Source organism: Carassius gibelio, chromosome A11 (assembly GCF_023724105.1).
Source record: "Carassius gibelio isolate Cgi1373 ecotype wild population from Czech Republic chromosome A11, carGib1.2-hapl.c, whole genome shotgun sequence".
Classification (NCBI taxonomy): domain Eukaryota; kingdom Metazoa; phylum Chordata; class Actinopteri; order Cypriniformes; family Cyprinidae; genus Carassius; species Carassius gibelio.
In genome coordinates, this window is record NC_068381.1 from 26,831,801 (window position 1) to 26,851,747 (window position 19,947).

General features: G+C 37.0%; 1 protein-coding gene and 3 long non-coding RNA genes across 6 annotated transcripts in view; 2 read left to right on the forward strand and 2 right to left on the reverse strand.

Moving 5' to 3' along the window:
- LOC128022746 (uncharacterized) overlaps positions 1–7,328 on the forward strand; it is a 53,956-nt gene extending 46,628 nt beyond the window's left edge. The window contains exons 13-18 of the mRNA XM_052610547.1: positions 83–268; positions 1,075–1,136; positions 1,292–1,322; positions 1,633–1,694; positions 1,788–3,856; positions 6,108–7,328. Coding sequence (XP_052466507.1) covers positions 83–268; positions 1,075–1,136; positions 1,292–1,322; positions 1,633–1,694; positions 1,788–1,904 — 458 coding nt within the window. The 3' untranslated portion in view covers positions 1,905–3,856; positions 6,108–7,328. The remainder of the gene's footprint in view (positions 1–82; positions 269–1,074; positions 1,137–1,291; positions 1,323–1,632; positions 1,695–1,787; positions 3,857–6,107) is intronic.
- LOC128022747 (uncharacterized) overlaps positions 1–8,335 on the reverse strand; it is a 56,252-nt gene extending 47,917 nt beyond the window's left edge. Inside the window, exons 1-2 of one of the 3 annotated variants that reach the window (XR_008185988.1) lie at positions 7,600–8,335; positions 2,040–2,113 (exon numbers count right to left, since the gene is read on the reverse strand). This is a non-coding gene — a long non-coding RNA (uncharacterized LOC128022747). The remainder of the gene's footprint in view (positions 1–2,039; positions 2,114–7,599) is intronic. The other 2 variants (XR_008185990.1, XR_008185992.1) reach the window with 2 other exon arrangements.
- A 1,177-nt stretch (positions 8,336–9,512) lies between these two features.
- Positions 9,513–12,417, forward strand: LOC128022749 (uncharacterized). Its single transcript, XR_008185998.1, has 2 exons — positions 9,513–9,659; positions 11,601–12,417. It is a non-coding gene; the product is annotated as an uncharacterized LOC128022749 (long non-coding RNA).
- LOC128022753 (uncharacterized) lies at positions 9,821–13,307 on the reverse strand. Its single transcript, XR_008186003.1, has 2 exons — positions 12,756–13,307; positions 9,821–10,815 (listed from the first exon to the last, which is right to left on the reverse strand). It is a non-coding gene; the product is annotated as an uncharacterized LOC128022753 (long non-coding RNA).
- Between the last annotated feature and the right edge of the window lie 6,640 nt (positions 13,308–19,947).

Here is a 19,947-nt window from a genome sequence, read left to right on the forward strand (position 1 = left end):
ACTGCATTTCTGTACCGCAGGTATACTTTCTACTGCACTTCTGTACCGCAGGTATACTTTCTACTATGCTGCTATACCACAGGTATACTTTCTACTATACTTCTGTACCGCAGGTATACTTTCTACTGCACTTCTGTACCGCAGGTATACTTTCTACCATGCTGCTATACCGCAGGTATACTTTCTGCTGCACTTCTGTACCGCAGGTATACTTTCTACTGCACTTCTGTACCGCAGGTATACTTTCTACTATGCTGCTATACCGCAGGTATACTTTCTACTATGCTGCTATACCGCAGGTATACTTTCTACTATACTTCTGTACTGCAGGTATACTTTCTACTGCACTTCTGTACCGCAGGTTTACTTTCTACTATGCTGCTATACCGCACGTATACTTTCTACTGCACTTCTGTACCGCAGGTATACTTTCTACTGCACTTCTGTACCGCAGGTATACTTTCTACTGCACTTCTGTACCGCAGGTATACTTTCTACTGCACTTCTGTACCGCAGGTATACTTTCTACTATGCTGCTATACCGCAGATATACTTTCTACTGCACTTCTGTACCGCAGGTTTACTTTCTACTATGCTGCTATACCGCAGGTATACTTTCTACTGCACTTCTGTACCGCAGGTATACTTTCTACTGCACTTCTGTACCGCAGGTTTACTTTCTACTATTCTGCTATACCGCAGGTTTACTTTCTACTGCACTTCTGTACCGCAGGTATACTTTCTACTATGCTGCTATACCGCAGGTATACTTTCTACTATACTTCTGTACCGCAGGTATACTTTCTACTGCACTTCTGTACCGCAGGTATACTTTCTACTGCACTTCTGTACCGCAGGTATACTTTCTACTATGCTGCTATACCGCAGATATACTTTCTACTGCACTTCTGTACCGCAGGTTTACTTTCTACTATGCTGCTATACCGCAGGTATACTTTCTACTGCACTTCTGTACCGCAGGTATACTTTCTACTGCACTTCTGTACCGCAGGTTTACTTTCTACTATTCTGCTATACCGCAGGTTTACTTTCTACTGCACTTCTGTACCGCAGGTATACTTTCTACTGCACTTCTGTACCGCAGGTATACTTTCTACTATGCTGCTATACCGCAGGTATACTTTCTACTATACTTCTGTACCGCAGGTATACTTTCTACTGCACTTCTGTACCGCAGGTATACTTTCTACTGCACTTCTGTACCGCAGGTTTACTTTCTACTATCCTGCTATACCGCACGTATACTTTCTATTATACTTCTATACCGCAGATATACTTTCTACTGCACTTCTGTACTGCAGGTATACTTTCTACTGCACTTCTGTACCGCAGGTTTACTTTCTACTGCACTTCTGTACTGCAGGTATACTTTCTACTGCACTTCTGTACCGCAGGTTTACTTTCTACTATGCTGCTATACCGCAGGTATACTTTCTACTATACTTCTGTACCTCAGGTATACTTTCTACTGCACATCTGTACCGCAGGTATACTTTCTACTGCACTTCTGTACCGCAGGTATACTTTCTACTGTACTTCTGTACCGCAGGTATACTTTCTATTATACTTCTATACCGCAGATATACTTTCTACTGCACTTCTGTACCGCAGGTTTACTTTCTACTATGCTGCTATACCGCAGGTATACTTTCTACTGCACTTCTGTACCGCAGGTATACGTTCTACTATGCTGCTATACCGCAGGTATACTTTCTACTATGCTGCTATACCGCAGGTATACTTTCTACTATACTTCTGTACTGCAGGTATACTTTCTACTGCACTTCTGTACCGCAGGTTTACTTTCTACTATGCTGCTATACCGCACGTATACTTTCTACTGCACTTATGTACCGCAGGTATACTTTCTACTGCACTCCTAACCGCAAGGTTGTCGGTTCGATTCATCGTGGAAATCCCGCACCGAACCCTCCCCGGGCACCGCAGCATAAATAAATGCCCTAAATGCCTAGGAGCCTAAATGGTGTTTAGAAATAAAATTAGAGATTTCTACTTACCTAACTCAGCCCGTGCCTCTCTCTCTGGGCCTCGCTGGTCTCCCTTTACGGAAAACCATACTGGATGTCTCCATCTGAAAAAAATCAAAAAAGATACATATGGGTTAAGAGTCATGTAAATAGACTCTTAAACTTATAAGAGTGTAAGGGAAGATGAAAGAGTGCTTAAATTCAAAAAATGCACTTTTAAGTGCTTGAAGAAGACACAGAAAGCTGTCGAGATTTTAAACTATATACAAGTACCCAAGCCTTTTATCATGACGTTTCGACAACCTTCTGTGTCTTCTTCAGGCATGACTTGTGTAAAATACATATTTTCTTCACTGAGCTCAATTTAATTTTTTTAATTTTCTTTCTAAACACCATGTATGTAAGTGAAAAAGAAATAAATGGGTCTGTGAAGATAGTAACACAAAAAAGTGTACACTAAAACAAAAAATATTAAACTTCTAAGAGTGTAAGAAAAGATGAAAGAGTGCTTAAATTCAAAAAATGCACTTTTAAGTGCTTGATATATTCAAAGAAAAGGCTCTGAAAAATTTAAAAATTCAAAAATAAACAGAGGGGAGGAGCCTAGGCCCTGCTTGTATATAGGAGCCTAAATGGTGTTTAGAAATAACATTTTTGGGTCTGTGAAGATAGTATCACAAAAAAAGTGTACACTAAAACAAAAAGAGTAAACTAATAAGAGTGTAAGGGAAGATGAAAGAGTGCTTAAATTCAAAAAATGCACTTTAAAGATGCTTGATATATTCAAAGAAAAGGCTCTGAAAATTTAAAAAATTACAAAATAAACAGAGGGGAGGAGCTTTTCCTTTTCCTTTTTTTTCGAGGTGGCCTCTTCCTGGGCAGAGAAAAATTATGGGGGCAAAGTGAACGCAGTGAACCCTCCCCGGGCATGGCAGCATAAATAAACAGAGGGGAGGAGCCTAGGCCCTAAATGCCTAGGAGACTAAATGGTGTTTAGAAATAAAATGTAAAAATTTAATTGAGCTCAGTGAAGAAAATATGTATTTTACACAAGTCATGCCTGAAGAAGACACAGAAGGTTGTCGAAACGTCGCGATAAAAGGCTTGTGTACTTGTATATAGTTTAAAATCTTCACAGACCCAAAAATTAAAAAAAATTAAATTGAGCTCAGGGAAGAAAACATCTCCATCTGAAAAAAATAAAAAAAGATACAACTCAGACACACACACACACACAAAGACACATATATATGCACAAACATTTTGTTGCAGATATAGGTATTTGAAATAAGTGATAGGTGACAATAAACTTATTGCAAGTCTTCTCTTTTTTAGAGTTTAGATGTCATTTTCAGGTTAAACTGTAATCATAATGTGGCAAAATTGTAAAAACTGATACATCTGTATGATCAAAATGGAAAACATCAAATCAATGAGATTTAAAATGTTATAACAGTTAATTTATTAATGTTTTGCCATGAATTCATAAAAACTGTACTAGATGAATGAGCCCATTAGTGGTCTTCCGCTGCCATTTAGTGGTTATAAATTGCATTTACTCAAACAACACTGTGTTTTTAAACATAACTGTTAAAGTGTTGTTGTTATTTTTTTTCGCCCTATCTCTCTTAAATTTTGCATGCTTGTTTAGAATGAAATTATGCATTACTTTACACAGTTTTGATAATTTGTGGGATTTCTATTTGTATTAATAGGCCTTTGTGCCTCTGGGGTGGTCTCTGCCAACCAGGATGTATGGATGGCATTTAAACACATCCAAAAGACAGACACACACACACTGAAAATAAATGATTAAACTAGTTTTTAAGAGTTTAGATGTCATTCAGGTTTCACTGTAATCACAATGTGGCAAAGTTGTAAAAAATGATGTGTATGTATGAACAAAATGGAAAACATTGATTCAATGAGATGTAAAATGTTATAACACTTCTGCAAACAGAGGCTCAGAAACTCCAGGCTGGCGAAAAGAGGTCAACAAACCATCAGCTGACTTTCACTCATATTTATTAAGAATTATTATTTGTGTTTAAATGTTCTCTATATTAGACACATACATAGAGGTCCAAACATCCCCCACATTGCTGACAAGGGGACACACTGAGGGCAAGATAGTAACACAAAAAAAGTGTACACTAAAACAAAAAAAGTAAACTTATAAGAGTGTAAGGGAAGATGAAAGAGTGCTAAAATTCAAAAAATGCACTTTAAAGATGCTTGATATATTCAAAGAAAAGGCTCTGAAAATTTTAAAAATTACAAAATAAACAGAGGGGAGGAGCTTTTAATTCTAAAAAATTAAATTGAGCTCAGAGAAGAAAACATTTATTTTACACAAGTCATGCCTGAAGAAGACACAGAAAGCTGTCGAAACGTCGCGATAAAAGGCTTGTGTACTTGTATATAGTTTAAAATCTCATATTTTAGGCAAAAACAAATAGTTTAAAGTTAATGATGGATTCTTTTATTACAAACACACAGCTTTTTGCTTCACATGACGTTAATTGATGGACTGGAGTCATGTGGATTACTTGTGGATTATTGTGATGGTCATGTGGATTAATATGTGTTGTAAAATAAAACAAAGGGGTGCTAAAAACACAAATAAGTGTGTGAAAGTGAAAAAGAAATAAATGGGTCTGTGAAGATAGTAACACAAAAAAGTGTACACTAAAACAAAAAAATTTAACTTATAAGAGTGTAAGGGAAGATGAAAGAGTGCTTAAATTCAAAAAATGCACTTTAAAGATGCTTGATATATTCAAAGAAAAGGCTCTGAAAATTTAAAAAATTACAAAATAAACAGAGGGGAGGAGCTTTTAATTCTAAAAAATTAAATTGAGCTCAGAGAAGAAAACATTTATTTTACACAAGTCATGCCTGAAGAAGACACAGAAAGCTGTCGAAACGTTGCGATAAAAGGCTTGTGTACTTGTATATAGTTTAAAATCTCATATTTTAGGCAAAAACAAATAGTTTAAAGTTAATGATGGATTCTTTTATTACAAACACACAGCTTTTATTCAAAGAAAAGGCTCTGAAAAATTTAAAAATTCAAAAATAAACAAATTGGCCTCGGCCTTCGAGGTGGCCTCTTCCTGGGCAGAGAAAAATTATGGGGGCAAAGTGAACGCAGTGAACCCTCCCCGGGCATGGCAGCATAAATAAACAGAGGGGAGGAGCCTAGGCCCTAAATGCCTAGGAGACTAAATGGTGTTTAGAAATAAAATTTACAAATTAAATTGAGCTCAGTGAAGAAAATATGTATTTTACACAAGTCATGCCTGAAGAAGACACAGAAGGTTGTCGAAACGTCGCGATAAAAGGCTTGTGTACTTGTATATAGTTTAAAATCTTCACAGACCCAAAAATTTAAAAAAATTTAATTGAGCTCAGGGAAGAAAACATCTCCATCTGAAAAAAATAAGAAAAGATACAACTCAGACACACACACACACACAAAGACACACATATATATGCACAAACATTTTGTTGCATATATAGGTATTTGAAATAAGTGATAGGTGACAATAAACTTATTGCAAGTCTTCTCTTTTTTAGAGTTTAGATGTCATTTTCAGGTTAAACTGTAATCATAATGTGGCAAAATTGTAAAAACTGATACATCTGTATGATCAAAATGGAAAACATCAAATCAATGAGATTTAAAATGTTATAACAGTTAATTTATTAATGTTTTGCCATGAATTCATAAAAACTGTACTAGATGAATGAGCCCATTAGTGGTCTTCCGCTGCCATCTAGTGGTTATAAATTGCATTTACTCAAACAACACTGTGTTTTTAAACATAACTGTTAAAGTGTTGTTGTTATTTTTTTTTTTTTTGCCCTATCTCTCTTAAATTTTGCATGCTTGTTTAGAATGAAATTATGCATTACTTTACACAGTTTTGATAATTTGTGGGATTTCTATTTGTATTAATAGGCCTTTGTGCCTCTGGGGTGGTCTCGGCCAACCAGGATGTATGGATGACATTTAAACACATCCAAAAGACAGACACACACACACACTGAAAATAAATGATTAAACAAGTTTTTAAGAGTTTAGATGTCATTCAGGTTTCACTGTAATCACAATGTGGCAAAATTGTAAAAAATGATGTGTATGTATGAACAAAATGGAAAACATTGATTCAATGAGATGTAAAATGTTATAACACTTCTGCAAACAGAGGCTCAGAAACCCCAGGCTGGCGAAAAGAGGTCAACAAACCATCAGCTGACTTTCACTCATATTTATTAAGAATTATTATTTGTGTTTAAATGTTCTCTATATTAGACACATACATAGAGGTCCAAACATCCCCCACATTGCTGACAAGGGGACACACTGAGGGCAAGATAGTAACACAAAAAAAGTGTACACTAAAACAAAAAAAGTAAACTTATAAGAGTGTAAGGGAAGATGAAAGAGTGCTTAAATTCAAAAAATGCACTTTAAAGATGCTTGATATATTCAAAGAAAAGGCTCTGAAAATTTAAAAAATTACAAAATAAACAGAGGGGAGGAGCTTTTAATTCTAAAAAATTAAATTGAGCTCAGAGAAGAAAACATTTATTTTACACAAGTCATGCCTGAAGAAGACACAGAAAGCTGTCGAAACGTTGCGATAAAAGGCTTGTGTACTTGTATATAGTTTAAAATCTCATATTTTAGGCAAAAACAAATAGTTTAAAGTTAATGATGGATTCTTTTATTACAAACACACAGCTTTTATTCAAAGAAAAGGCTCTGAAAAATTTAAAAATTCAAAAATAAACAAATTGGCCTCGGCCTTCGAGGTGGCCTCTTCCTGGGCAGAGAAAAATTATGGGGGCAAAGTGAACGCAGTGAACCCTCCCCGGGCATGGCAGCATAAATAAACAGAGGGGAGGAGCCTAGGCCCTAAATGCCTAGGAGACTAAATGGTGTTTAGAAATAAAATTTACAAATTAAATTGAGCTCAGTGAAGAAAATATGTATTTTACACAAGTCATGCCTGAAGAAGACACAGAAGGTTGTCGAAACGTCGCGATAAAAGGCTTGTGTACTTGTATATAGTTTAAAATCTCATATTTTAGGCAAAAACAAATAGTTTAAATTTAATGATGGATTCTTTTATTACAAACACACAGCTTTTTGCTTCACATGACGTTAATTGATGGACTGGAGTCATGTGGATTACTTGTGGATTATTGTGATGGTCATGTGGATTAATATGTGTTGTAAAATAAAACAAAGGGGTGCTAAAAACACAAATAAGTGTGTGAAAGTGAAAAAGAAATAAATGGGTCTGTGAAGATAGTAACACAAAAAAAGTGTACACTAAAACAAAAAAATTTAACTTATAAGAGTGTAAGGGAAGATGAAAGAGTGCTTAAATTAAAAAAATGCACTTTTAAGTGCTTGATATATTCAAAGAAAAGGTTGTCGGTTCGATTCATCGTGGAAATCCCGCACCGAACCCTCCCCGGGCACCGCAGCATAAATAAACAGAGGGGAGGAGCCTAGGCCCTAAATGCCTAGGAGCCTAAATGGTGTTTAGAAATAAAATTAGAGATTTCTACTTACCTAACTCAGCCCGTGCCTCTCTCTCTGGGCCTCGCTGGTCTCCCTTTACGGAAAACCATACTGGATGTCTCCATCTGAAAAAAATCAAAAAAGATACATATGGGTTAAGAGTCATGTAAATAGACTCTTAAACTTATAAGAGTGTAAGGGAAGATGAAAGAGTGCTTAAATTCAAAAAATGCACTTTTAAGTGCTTGAAGAAGACACAGAAAGCTGTCGAGATTTTAAACTATATACAAGTACCCAAGCCTTTTATCATGACGTTTCGACAACCTTCTGTGTCTTCTTCAGGCATGACTTGTGTAAAATACATATTTTCTTCACTGAGCTCAATTTAATTTTTTTAATTTTCTTTCTAAACACCATGTATGTAAGTGAAAAAGAAATAAATGGGTCTGTGAAGATAGTAACACAAAAAAGTGTACACTAAAACAAAAAATATTAAACTTCTAAGAGTGTAAGAAAAGATGAAAGAGTGCTTAAATTCAAAAAATGCACTTTTAAGTGCTTGATATATTCAAAGAAAAGGCTCTGAAAAATTTAAAAATTCAAAAATAAACAGAGGGGAGGAGCCTAGGCCCTGCTTGTATATAGGAGCCTAAATGGTGTTTAGAAATAACATTTTTGGGTCTGTGAAGATAGTATCACAAAAAAAGTGTACACTAAAACAAAAAGAGTAAACTAATAAGAGTGTAAGGGAAGATGAAAGAGTGCTTAAATTAAAAAAATTCACTTTAAAGATGCTTGATATATTCAAAGAAAAGGCTCTGAAAATTAAAAAAATTACAAAATAAACAGAGGGGAGGAGCTTTTAATTATAAAAAATTAAATTGAGCTCAGAGAAGAAAACATTTATTTTACACAAGTCATGCCTGAAGAAGACACAGAAAGCTGTCGAAACGTCGCGATAAAAGGCTTGTGTACTTGTATATAGTTTAAAATCTCATATTTTAGGCAAAAACAAATAGTTTAAAAGTTAATGATGGATTCTTTTATTACAAACACACAGCTTTTATTCAAAGAAAAGGCTCTGAAAAATTTAAAAATTCAAAAATAAACAAATTGGCCTCGGCCTTCGAGGTGGCCTCTTCAGAGAAAAATTATGGGGGCAAAGTGAACGCAGTGAACCCTCCCCGGGCATGGCAGCATAAATAAACAGAGGGGAGGAGCCTAGGCCCTAAATGCCTAGGAGACTAAATGGTGTTTAGAAATAAAATGTAATAATTAAATTGAGCTCAGTGAAGAAAATATGTATTTTACACAAGTCATGCCTGAAGAAGACACAGAAGGTTGTCGAAACGTCGCGATAAAAGGCTTGTGTACTTGTATATAGTTTAAAATCTTCACAGACCCAAAAATTAAAAAAAATTAAATTGAGCTCAGGGAAGAAAACATCTTCATCTGAAAAAAATAAAAAAAGATACAACTCAGACACACACACACACAAAGACACACATATATATGCACAAACATTTTGTTGCAGATATAGGTATTTGAAATAAGTGATAGGTGACAATAAACTTATTGCAAGTCTTCTCTTTTTTAGAGTTTAGATGTCATTTTCAGGTTAAACTGTAATCATAATGTGGCAAAATTGTAAAAACTGATACATCTGTATGATCAAAATGGAAAACATCAAATCAATGAGATTTAAAATGTTATAACAGTTAATTTATTAATGTTTTGCCATGAATTCATAAAAACTGTACTAGATGAATGAGCCCATTAGTGGTCTTCCGCTGCCATCTAGTGGTTATAAATTGCATTTACTCAAACAACACTGTGTTTTTAAACATAACTGTTAAAGTGTTGTTGTTATTTTTTTTCGCCCTATCTCTCTTAAATTTTGCATGCTTGTTTAGAATGAAATTATGCATTACTTTACACAGTTTTGATAATTTGTGGGATTTCTATTTGTATTAATAGGCCTTTGTGCCTCTGGGGTGGTCTCGGCCAACCAGGATGTATGGATGACATTTAAACACATCCAAAAGACAGACACACACACACACTGAAAATAAATGATTAAACTAGTTTTTAAGAGTTTAGATGTCATTCAGGTTTCACTGTAATCACAATGTGGCAAAGTTGTAAAAAATGATGTGTATGTATGAACAAAATGGAAAACATTGATTCAATGAGATGTAAAATGTTATAACACTTCTGCAAACAGAGGCTCAGAAACTCCAGGCTGGCGAAAAGAGGTCAACAAACCATCAGCTGACTTTCACTCATATTTATTAAGAATTATTATTTGTGTTTAAATGTTCTCTATATTAGACACATACATAGAGGTCCAAACATCCCCCACATTGCTGACAAGGGGACACACTGAGGGCAAGATAGTAACACAAAAAAAGTGTACACTAAAACAAAAAAAGTAAACTTATAAGAGTGTAAGGGAAGATGAAAGAGTGCTAAAATTCAAAAAATGCACTTTAAAGATGCTTGATATATTCAAAGAAAAGGCTCTGAAAATTTTAAAAATTACAAAATAAACAGAGGGGAGGAGCTTTTAATTCTAAAAAATTAAATTGAGCTCAGAGAAGAAAACATTTATTTTACACAAGTCATGCCTGAAGAAGACACAGAAAGCTGTCGAAACGTCGCGATAAAAGGCTTGTGTACTTGTATATAGTTTAAAATCTCATATTTTAGGCAAAAACAAATAGTTTAAATTTAATGATGGATTCTTTTATTACAAACACACAGCTTTTTGCTTCACATGACGTTAATTGATGGACTGGAGTCATGTGGATTACTTGTGGATTATTGTGATGGTCATGTGGATTAATATGTGTTGTAAAATAAAACAAAGGGGTGCTAAAAACACAAATAAGTGTGTGAAAGTGAAAAAGAAATAAATGGGTCTGTGAAGATAGTAACACAAAAAAAGTGTACACTAAAACAAAAAAATTTAACTTATAAGAGTGTAAGGGAAGATGAAAGAGTGCTTAAATTAAAAAAATGCACTTTTAAGTGCTTGATATATTCAAAGAAAAGGCTCTGAAAAATTTAAAAATTCAAAAATAAACAAATTGGCCTCGGCCTTCGAGGTGGCCTCTTCCTGGGCAGAGAAAAATTATGGGGGCAAAGTGAACGCAGTGAACCCTCCCCGGGCATGGCAGCATAAATAAACAGAGGGGAGGAGCCTAGGCCCTAAATGCCTAGGAGCCTAAATGGTGTTTAGAAATAAAATTTAAAAATTAAATTGAGCTCAGTGAAGAAAATATGTATTTTACACAAGTCATGCCTGAAGAAGACACAGAAGTTTGTCGAAACGTCGCGATAAAAGGCTTGTGTACTTGTATATAGTTTAAAATCTTCACAGACCCAAAAATTAAAAAAAATTAAATTGAGCTCAGGGAAGAAAACATCTCCATCTGAAAAAAATAAAAAAAGATACAACTCAGACACACACACACACACACAAAGACACACATATATATGCACAAACATTTTGTTGCAGATATAGGTATTTGAAATAAGTGATAGGTGACAATAAACTTATTGCAAGTCTTCTCTTTTTTAGAGTTTAGATGTCATTTTCAGGTTAAACTGTAATCATAATGTGGCAAAATTGTAAAAACTGATACATCTGTATGATCAAAATGGAAAACATCAAATCAATGAGATTTAAAATGTTATAACAGTTAATTTATTAATGTTTTGCCATGAATTCATAAAAACTGTACTAGATGAATGAGCCCATTAGTGGTCTTCCGCTGCCATCTAGTGGTTATAAATTGCATTTAGTCAAACAACACTGTGTTTTAAAACATAACTGTTAAAGTGTTGTTGTTATTTTTTTTTGCCCTATCTCTCTTAAATTTTGCATGCTGGTTTAGAATGAAATTATGCATTACTTTACACAGTTTTGATAATTTGTGGGATTTCTATTTGTATTAATAGGCCTTTGTGCCTCTGGGGTGGTCTCGGCCAACCAGGATGTATGGATGAATTTTAAATTTTTAGTTTTTAAGAGTTTAGATGTCATTCAGGTTTCACTGTAATCACAATGTGGCAAAATTGTAAAAAATGATGTGTATGTATGAACAAAATGGAAAACATTGATTCAATGAGATGTAAAATGTTATAACACTTCTGCAAACAGAGGCTCAGAAACTCCAGGCTGGCGAAAAGAGGTCAACAAACCATCAGCTGACTTTCACTCATATTTATTAAGAATTATTATTTGTGTTTAAATGTTCTCTATATTAGACACATACATAGAGGTCCAAACATCCCCCACATTGCTGACAAGGGGACACACTGAGGGCAAGATAGTAACACAAAAAAAGTGTACACTAAAACAAAAAAAGTAAACTTATAAGAGTGTAAGGGAAGATGAAAGAGTGCTAAAATTCAAAAAATGCACTTTAAAGATGCTTGATATATTCAAAGAAAAGGCTCTGAAAATTTTAAAAATTACAAAATAAACAGAGGGGAGGAGCTTTTAATTCTAAAAAATTAAATTGAGCTCAGAGAAGAAAACATTTATTTTACACAAGTCATGCCTGAAGAAGACACAGAAAGCTGTCGAAACATCGCGATAAAAGGCTTGTGTACTTGTATATAGTTTAAAATCTCATATTTTAGGCAAAAACAAATAGTTTAAAGTCAATGATGGATTATTTTATTACAAACACACAGCTTTTTGCTTCACATGACGTTAATTGATGGACTGGAGTCATGTGGATTACTTTTGGATTATTGTGATGGTCATGTGGATTAATATGTGTTGTAAAATAAAACAAAGGGGTGCTAAAAACACAAATAAGTGTGTGAAAGTGAAAAAGAAATAAATGGGTCTGTGAAGATAGTAACACAAAAAAGTGTACACTAAAACAAAAAAATGTAACTTATAAGAGTGTAAGGGAAGATGAAAGAGTGCTTAAATTAAAAAAATGCACTTTTAAGTGCTTGATATATTCAAAGAAAAGGCTCTGAAAAATTTAAAAATTAAAAAATAAACAAATTGGCCTCGGACTTCGAGGTGGCCTCTTCCTGGGCAGAGAAAAATTATGGGGGCAAAGTGAACGCAGTGAACCCTCCCCGGGCATGGCAGCATAAATAAACAGAGGGGAGGAGCCTAGGCCCTAAATGCCTAGGAGCCTAAATGGTGTTTAGAAATAAAATTTAAAAATTAAATTGACAATTTGTAAATTTTTCAGAGCCTTTTCTTTGAATATATCAAGCACTTAAAAGTGCATTTTTTTTTAATTTAAGCACTCTTTCATCTTCCCTTACACTCTTATAAGTTTAATTTTTTTGTTTTAGTGTACACTTTTTTGTCCATTTCTGCATCTAAACGCCTAACAACCTAAAACATGCTCTATTATAGTCCTACTATTGTTAGCAATTTCTTTATCGTCCAATTTGTGTACACTAAAACAAAAAAATTAAACTTAGAGCCTAGGCTCCTCCCCTCTGTTTATTTTTGAATTTTTAAAATTTTTTCTGATGGCTTTAAGAGATTTAAGACCTAAACAATGTGTTCTCTTTCATTTTTTTACTGTATTGACTTGTTCGATGTCGCGCCCTAGTGGTTAGAGAGTTTGACTCCTAACCGTAAGGTTGTCGGTTCGATTCATCGTGGAAATCCCGCACCGAACCCTCCCCGGGCACCGCAGCATAAATAAACAGAGGGGAGGAGCCTAGGCCCTAAATGCCTAGGAGCCTAAATGGTGTTTAGAAATAAAATTAGAGATTTCTACTTACCTAACTCAGCCCGTGCCTCTCTCTCTGGGCCTCGCTGGTCTCCCTTTCCGGAAAACCATACTGGATGTCTCCATCTGAAAAAAATCAAAAAAGATACATATGGGTTAAGAGTCATGTAAATAGACTCTTAAACTTATAAGAGTGTAAGGGAAGATGAAAGAGTGCTTAAATTCAAAAAATGCATGAAAAGTTACATTGCCACGAGAAATATGCTATTCTCACTCAGAAACGCTGTTCTGAGCTAGATATGCTTTAAAACAGCTAGTTTCATCATATGCATGCTCCTGGGAGCATTTAAGGCAGAATTGGTCACTTTTGCATGAAAAGTTACATTGCCACGAGAAATATGCTATTCTCACTCAGAAACGCTGTTCTGTGCTAGATATGCTTTAAAACAGCTAGTTTCATCATATGCATGCTCCTGGGAGCATTTTAGGCAGAATTGGTCACTTTTGCATGAAAAGTTACATTGCCACGAGAAATATGCTATTCTCACTCAGAAACGCTGTTCTGAGCTAGATATGCTTTAAAACAGCTAGTTTCATCATATGCATGCTCCTGGGAGCATTTTAGGCAGAATTGGTCACTTTTGCATGAAAAGTTACATTGCCACTAGAAATATGCTATTCTCTCTCAGAAACGCTGTTCTGTGCTAGATATGCTTTAAAACAGCTAGTTTCATCATATGCATGCTCCTGGGAGCATTTTAGGCAGAATTGGTCATTTTTGCATGAAAAGTTACATTGCCACTAGAAATATGCTATTCTCACTCAGAAACGCTGTTCTGTGCTAGATATGCTTTAAAACAGCTAGTTTCATCATATGCATGCTCCTGGGAGCATTTTAGGCAGAATTGGTCACTTTTGCATGAAAAGTTACATTGCCACTAGAAATATGCTATTCTCACTCAGAAACGCTGTTCTGAGCTAGATATGCTTTAAAACAGCTAGTTTCATCATATGCATGCTCCTGGGAGCATTTTAGGCAGAATTGGTCACTTTTGCATGAAAAGTTACATTGCCACTAGAAATATGCTATTCTCACTCAGAAACGCTGTTCTGTGCTAGATATGCTTTAAAACAGCTAGTTTCATCATATGCATGCTCCTGGGAGCATTTTAGGCAGAATTGGTCACTTTTGCATGAAAAGTTACATTGCCACTAGAAATATGCTATTCTCACTCAGAAACGCTGTTCTGAGCTAGATATGCTTTAAAACAGCTAGTTTCATCATATGCATGCTCCTGGGAGCATTTTAGGCAGAATTGGTCACTTTTGCATGAAAAGTTACATTGCCACTAGAAATATGCTATTCTCTCTCAGAAACGCTGTTCTGTGCTAGATATGCTTTAAAACAGCTAGCTACATTGCCACTAGAAATATGCTATTCTCACTCAGAAACGCTGTTCTCTGCTAGATATGCTTTAAAACAGCTAGTTTCATCATATGCATGCTCCTGGGAGCATTTTAGGCAGAATTGGTCACTTTTGCATGAAAAGTTACATTGCCACTAGAAATATGCTATTCTCACTCAGAAACGCTGTTCTGAGCTAGATATGCTTTAAAACAGCTAGTTTCATCATATGCATGCTCCTGGGAGCATTTTAGGCAGAATTGGTCACTTTTGCATGAAAAGTTACATTGCCACTAGAAATATGCTATTCTCTCTCAGAAACGCTGTTCTGTGCTAGATATGCTTTAAAACAGCTAGTTTCATCATATGCATGCTCCTGGGAGCATTTTAGGCAGAATTGGTCACTTTTGCATGAAAAGTTACATTGCCACTAGAAATATGCTATTCTCACTCAGAAACGCTGTTCTGAGCTAGATATGCTTTAAAACAGCTAGTTTCATCATATGCATGCTCCTGGGAGCATTTTAGGCAGAATTGGTCACTTTTGCATGAAAAGTTACATTGCCACTAGAAATATGCTATTCTCTCTCAGAAACGCTGTTCTGTGCTAGATATGCTTTAAAACAGCTAGTTTCATCATATGCATGCTCCTGGGAGCATTTTAGGCAGAATTGGTCACTTTTGCATGAAAAGTTACATTGCCACTAGAAATATGCTATTCTCACTCAGAAACGCTGTTCTGTGCTAGATATGCTTTAAAACAGCTAGTTTCATCATATGCATGCTCCTGGGAGCATTTTAGGCAGAATTGGTCACTTTTGCATGAAAAGTTACATTGCCACTAGAAATATGCTATTCTCACTCAGAAACGCTGTTCTGTGCTAGATATGCTTTAAAACAGCTAGTTTCATCATATGCATGCTCCTGGGAGCATTTTAGGCAGAATTGGTCACTTTTGCATGAAAAGTTACATTGCCACTAGAAATATGCTATTCTCACTCAGAAACGCTGTTCTGTGCTAGATATGCTTTAAAACAGCTAGTTTCATCATATGCATGCTCCTGGGAGCATTTTAGGCAGAATTGGTCACTTTTGCATGAAAAGTTACATTGCCACTAGAAATATGCTATTCTCACTCAGAAACGCTGTTCTGAGCTAGATATGCTTTAAAACAGCTAGTTTCATCATATGCATGCTCCTGGGAGCATTTTAGGCAGAATTGGTCACTTTTGCATGAAAAGTTACATTGCCACTAGAAATATGCTATTCTCACTCAGAAACGCTGTTCTGTGCTAGATATGCTTTAAAACAGCTAGTTTCATCATATGCATGCTCCTGGGAGCATTTTAGGCAGAATTGGTCACTTTTGCATGAAAAGTTACATTGCCACTAGAAATATGCTATTCTCACTCAGAAACGCTGTTCTGAGCTAGATATGCTTTAAAACAGCTAGTTTCATCATATGCATGCTCCTGGGAGCATTTTAGGCAGAATTGGTCACTTTTGCATGAAAAGTTACATTGCCACTAGAAATATGCTATTCTCACTCAGAAACGCTGTTCTGAGCTAGATATGCTTTAAAACAGCTAGTTTCATCATATGCATGCTCCTGGGAGCTTTTTAGGCAGAATTGGTCACTTTTGCATGAAAAGTTACATTGCCACTAGAAATATGCTATTCTCACTCAGAAACGCTGTTCTGAGCTAGATATGCTTTAAAACAGCTAGTTTCATCATATGCATGCTCCTGTGAGCATTTTAGGCAGAATTGGTCACTTTTGCATGAAAAGTTACATTGCCACTAGAAATATGCTATTCTCACTCAGAAACGCTGTTCTGAGCTAGATATGCTTTAAAACAGCTAGTTTCATCATATGCATGCTCCTGGGAGCATTTTAGGCAGAATTGGTCACTTTTGCATGAAAAGTTACATTGCCACTAGAAATATGCTATTCTCACTCAGAAACGCTGTTCTGAGCTAGATATGCTTTAAAACAGCTAGTTTCATCATATGCATGCTCCTGGGAGCATTTTAGGCAGAATTGGTCACTTTTGCATGAAAAGTTACATTGCCACTAGAAATATGCTATTCTCACTCAGAAACGCTGTTCTGAGCTAGATATGCTTTAAAACAGCTAGTTTCATCATATGCATGCTCCTGGGAGCATTTTAGGCAGAATTGGTCACTTTTGCATGAAAAGTTACATTGCCACTAGAAATATGCTATTCTCACTCAGAAACGCTGTTCTGAGCTAGATATGCTTTAAAACAGCTAGTTTCATCATATGCATGCTCCTGGGAGCATTTTAGGCAGAATTGGTCACTTTTGCATGAAAAGTTACATTGCCACTAGAAATATGCTATTCTCACTCAGAAACGCTGTTCTGAGCTAGATATGCTTTAAAACAGCTAGTTTCATCATATGCATGCTCCTGGGAGCATTTTAGGCAGAATTGGTCACTTTTGCATGAAAAGTTACATTGCCACTAGAAATATGCTATTCTCACTCAGAAACGCTGTTCTGAGCTAGATATGCTTTAAAACAGCTAGTTTCATCCTGGGAGCATTTTAGGCAGAATTGGTCACTTTTGCATTAAAAGTTACATTGCCACGAGAAATATGCTATTCTCACTCAGAAACGCTGTTCTGAGCTAGATATGCTTTAAAACAGCTAGTTTCATCATATGCATGCTCCTGGGAGCATTTTAGGCAGAATTGGTCACTTTTGCATGAAAAGTTACATTGCCACGAGAAATATGCTATTCTCACTCAGAAACGCTGTTCTGAGCTAGATATGCTTTAAAACAGCTAGTATCATCATATGCATGCTCCTGGGAGCATTTTAGGCAGAATTGGTCACTTTTGCATGAAAAGTTACATTGCCACGAGAAATATGCTATTCTCTCTCAGAAACGCTGTTCTGAGCTAGATATGCTTTAAAACAGCTAGTTTCATCATATGCATGCTCCTGGGAGCATTTTAGGCAGAATTGGTCACTTTTGCATGAAAAGTTACATTGCCACTAGAAATATGCTATTCTCACTCAGAAACGCTGTTCTGAGCTAGATATGCTTTAAAACAGCTAGTTTCATCATATGCATGCTCCTGGGAGCATTTTAGGCAGAATTGGTCACTTTTGCATGAAAAGTTACATTGCCACTAGAAATATGCTATTCTCACTCAGAAACGCTGTTCTGAGCTAGATATGCTTTTAAACAGCTAGTTTCATCATATGCATGCTCCTGGGAGCATTTTAGGCAGAATTACAATAACTATACAGGTAAGTATTATGGACATAATTTACAGATATTAAATACTATAAGCACGATATACAGATAGGTGTACTATGAACATACTATACAGATGGGCTATGTAAAAGTGTATGTACACTATAGGCAGAACTATGAACATAATTTACAGTATTGCAATGGACAGTAAAGTGCATAGAAAATATTACAATGTGCAAATGGATTATACAGTGTTCCTGGATGAACAGACAGTAGTGCAAGTAATAACAAGTTACTGTTTTTTGCTTGTTGTGAATAAATAAATAAATCAGAGTGTTGAAGAGGGGGAGGAGTCTATGTGTGGTGTGGGGGGTGTTGAGGGGTGTCAGAGGGCAGAGTTCAGCAAGGAGACAGCTTTAGGGAAAAAGCTGTTCCTGAATCTTGTGGTCCTTGTCCGGAGGCTCCTGAAACGCCTTCCGGAGGGGAGGAGGTTAAACAGTCCGTGGTCAGGGTGAGAGGAGTCCTTGAGAATGCTGCGAGCTCGACGTAGACAGCGTTTCCTCTGGATGTCCTCAAGAGCAGGAAGTGGTTCTTCTTCAGTGTCCTGAGGAAGAAAAGGCGCTGGTGAGCCTTCTTGACCAGGCTGGAGGTGTTTGTGGCCCAGGACAGTTCCTCCGAGATGGTGGTTCCCAGGAACTTGAAGCTGGAGACACGTTCAACAGCCAGCCTGTTAATGTGGATGGGGTCATGCGTGCTTCCTTTCTTCTTCCTGAAGTCCACAATGAGCTCCTTGGTCTTATTGGTGTTAAGGAGCAGGTTATTGTCAGCGCACCATGTGGCCAGGTGCTGTACCTCTTCCCTGTAGGCAGTCTCATCGTTGTCACTGATGAGGCCAATCACCGTGGTGTCATCTGCAAACTTAATGATGGAGTTGGATCCATGCACAGGCTTGCAGTCGTGGGTGTAAAGGGAGTAGAGGAATGGGCTCAGCACACAGCCCTGTGGTACGCCAGTATTAAGTGTGATGGTGGTGGAGTGGGTGTGACCTGAGCGAACATGCTGAGGCCTGTTGGTCAGAAAGTCCATAATCCAGTTGCAGAGGGAGGTGTTGATGTCCAGGTCTCCAAGTTTTGTGGAGGGAATGACGGTGTTAAATGCTGAACTGAAGTCAACAAACAACATCCTAACATACCTGTTGTTATTGTCCAGGTGTGTGAGTGCAGAGTGCAGCACTGTGCATACTGCATCCTCTGTGCTCCTATTTCTGCGGTAAGCAAATTGGTGTGGGTCCAGTGTGGGTGGGAGGCAGTCTTTGAGGTGTGCTAGGACCAGTCGCTCGAAGCACTTCATAATGATGGGTGTGAGTGCTACGGGGCGATAGTCATTCAGGCACGTTGGGGAGGAGTGTTTCGGTACTGGCACAATGGATGTGGACTTAAAACATGTTGGCACAGTTGCTTGGGTGAGGGACAGGTTGAAAATGTCTGTGAAGACCCCTGCAAGCTGCTCTGCACATGCCCTAAGCACACGTCCAGGAATGCCATCCGGGCCAGCAGCCTTGCGTGCGTTGATCCGGCTCAGTGCAGTGTGGACATCTGTGGAGGTGAGTTTGAGAGGTTGGTGGTCTGAAGAGGCTGAGATTTTGGTGGCCGTCTCCTTGCTGTCGCTGTTGAAGCGAGCATAAAAGTCATTTAGCTCGTTAAGGAAGGAGACGTCCGTGACTGTTGGTGTGGAGTTGCTTGACTTGTAGTCACTGATGATCTGGATGCCCTGCCACATGCGTCGGGGGTCAGAGTTGGAAAAGTGTTCCTCTACCTTCAGCTTGTAGCAGTACTTGGCCTTTTTGATGCCCCTTTTCAGGTTAGCCCTGGATTTACTGTAGGCCTGAGCGTCATCTGACCTGAAGGCAGCGTTGCTGTCTTTCAGCAGAAGTCGAACCTCCTTGTTCATCCATGGCTTCTGATTAGGGTATGTTGTTATCTGTTTTTCTGTTGTTACACTGTCAATGGTGGAGTTGATGTGATCCAGTACAGAGGAGGTGTAGATAT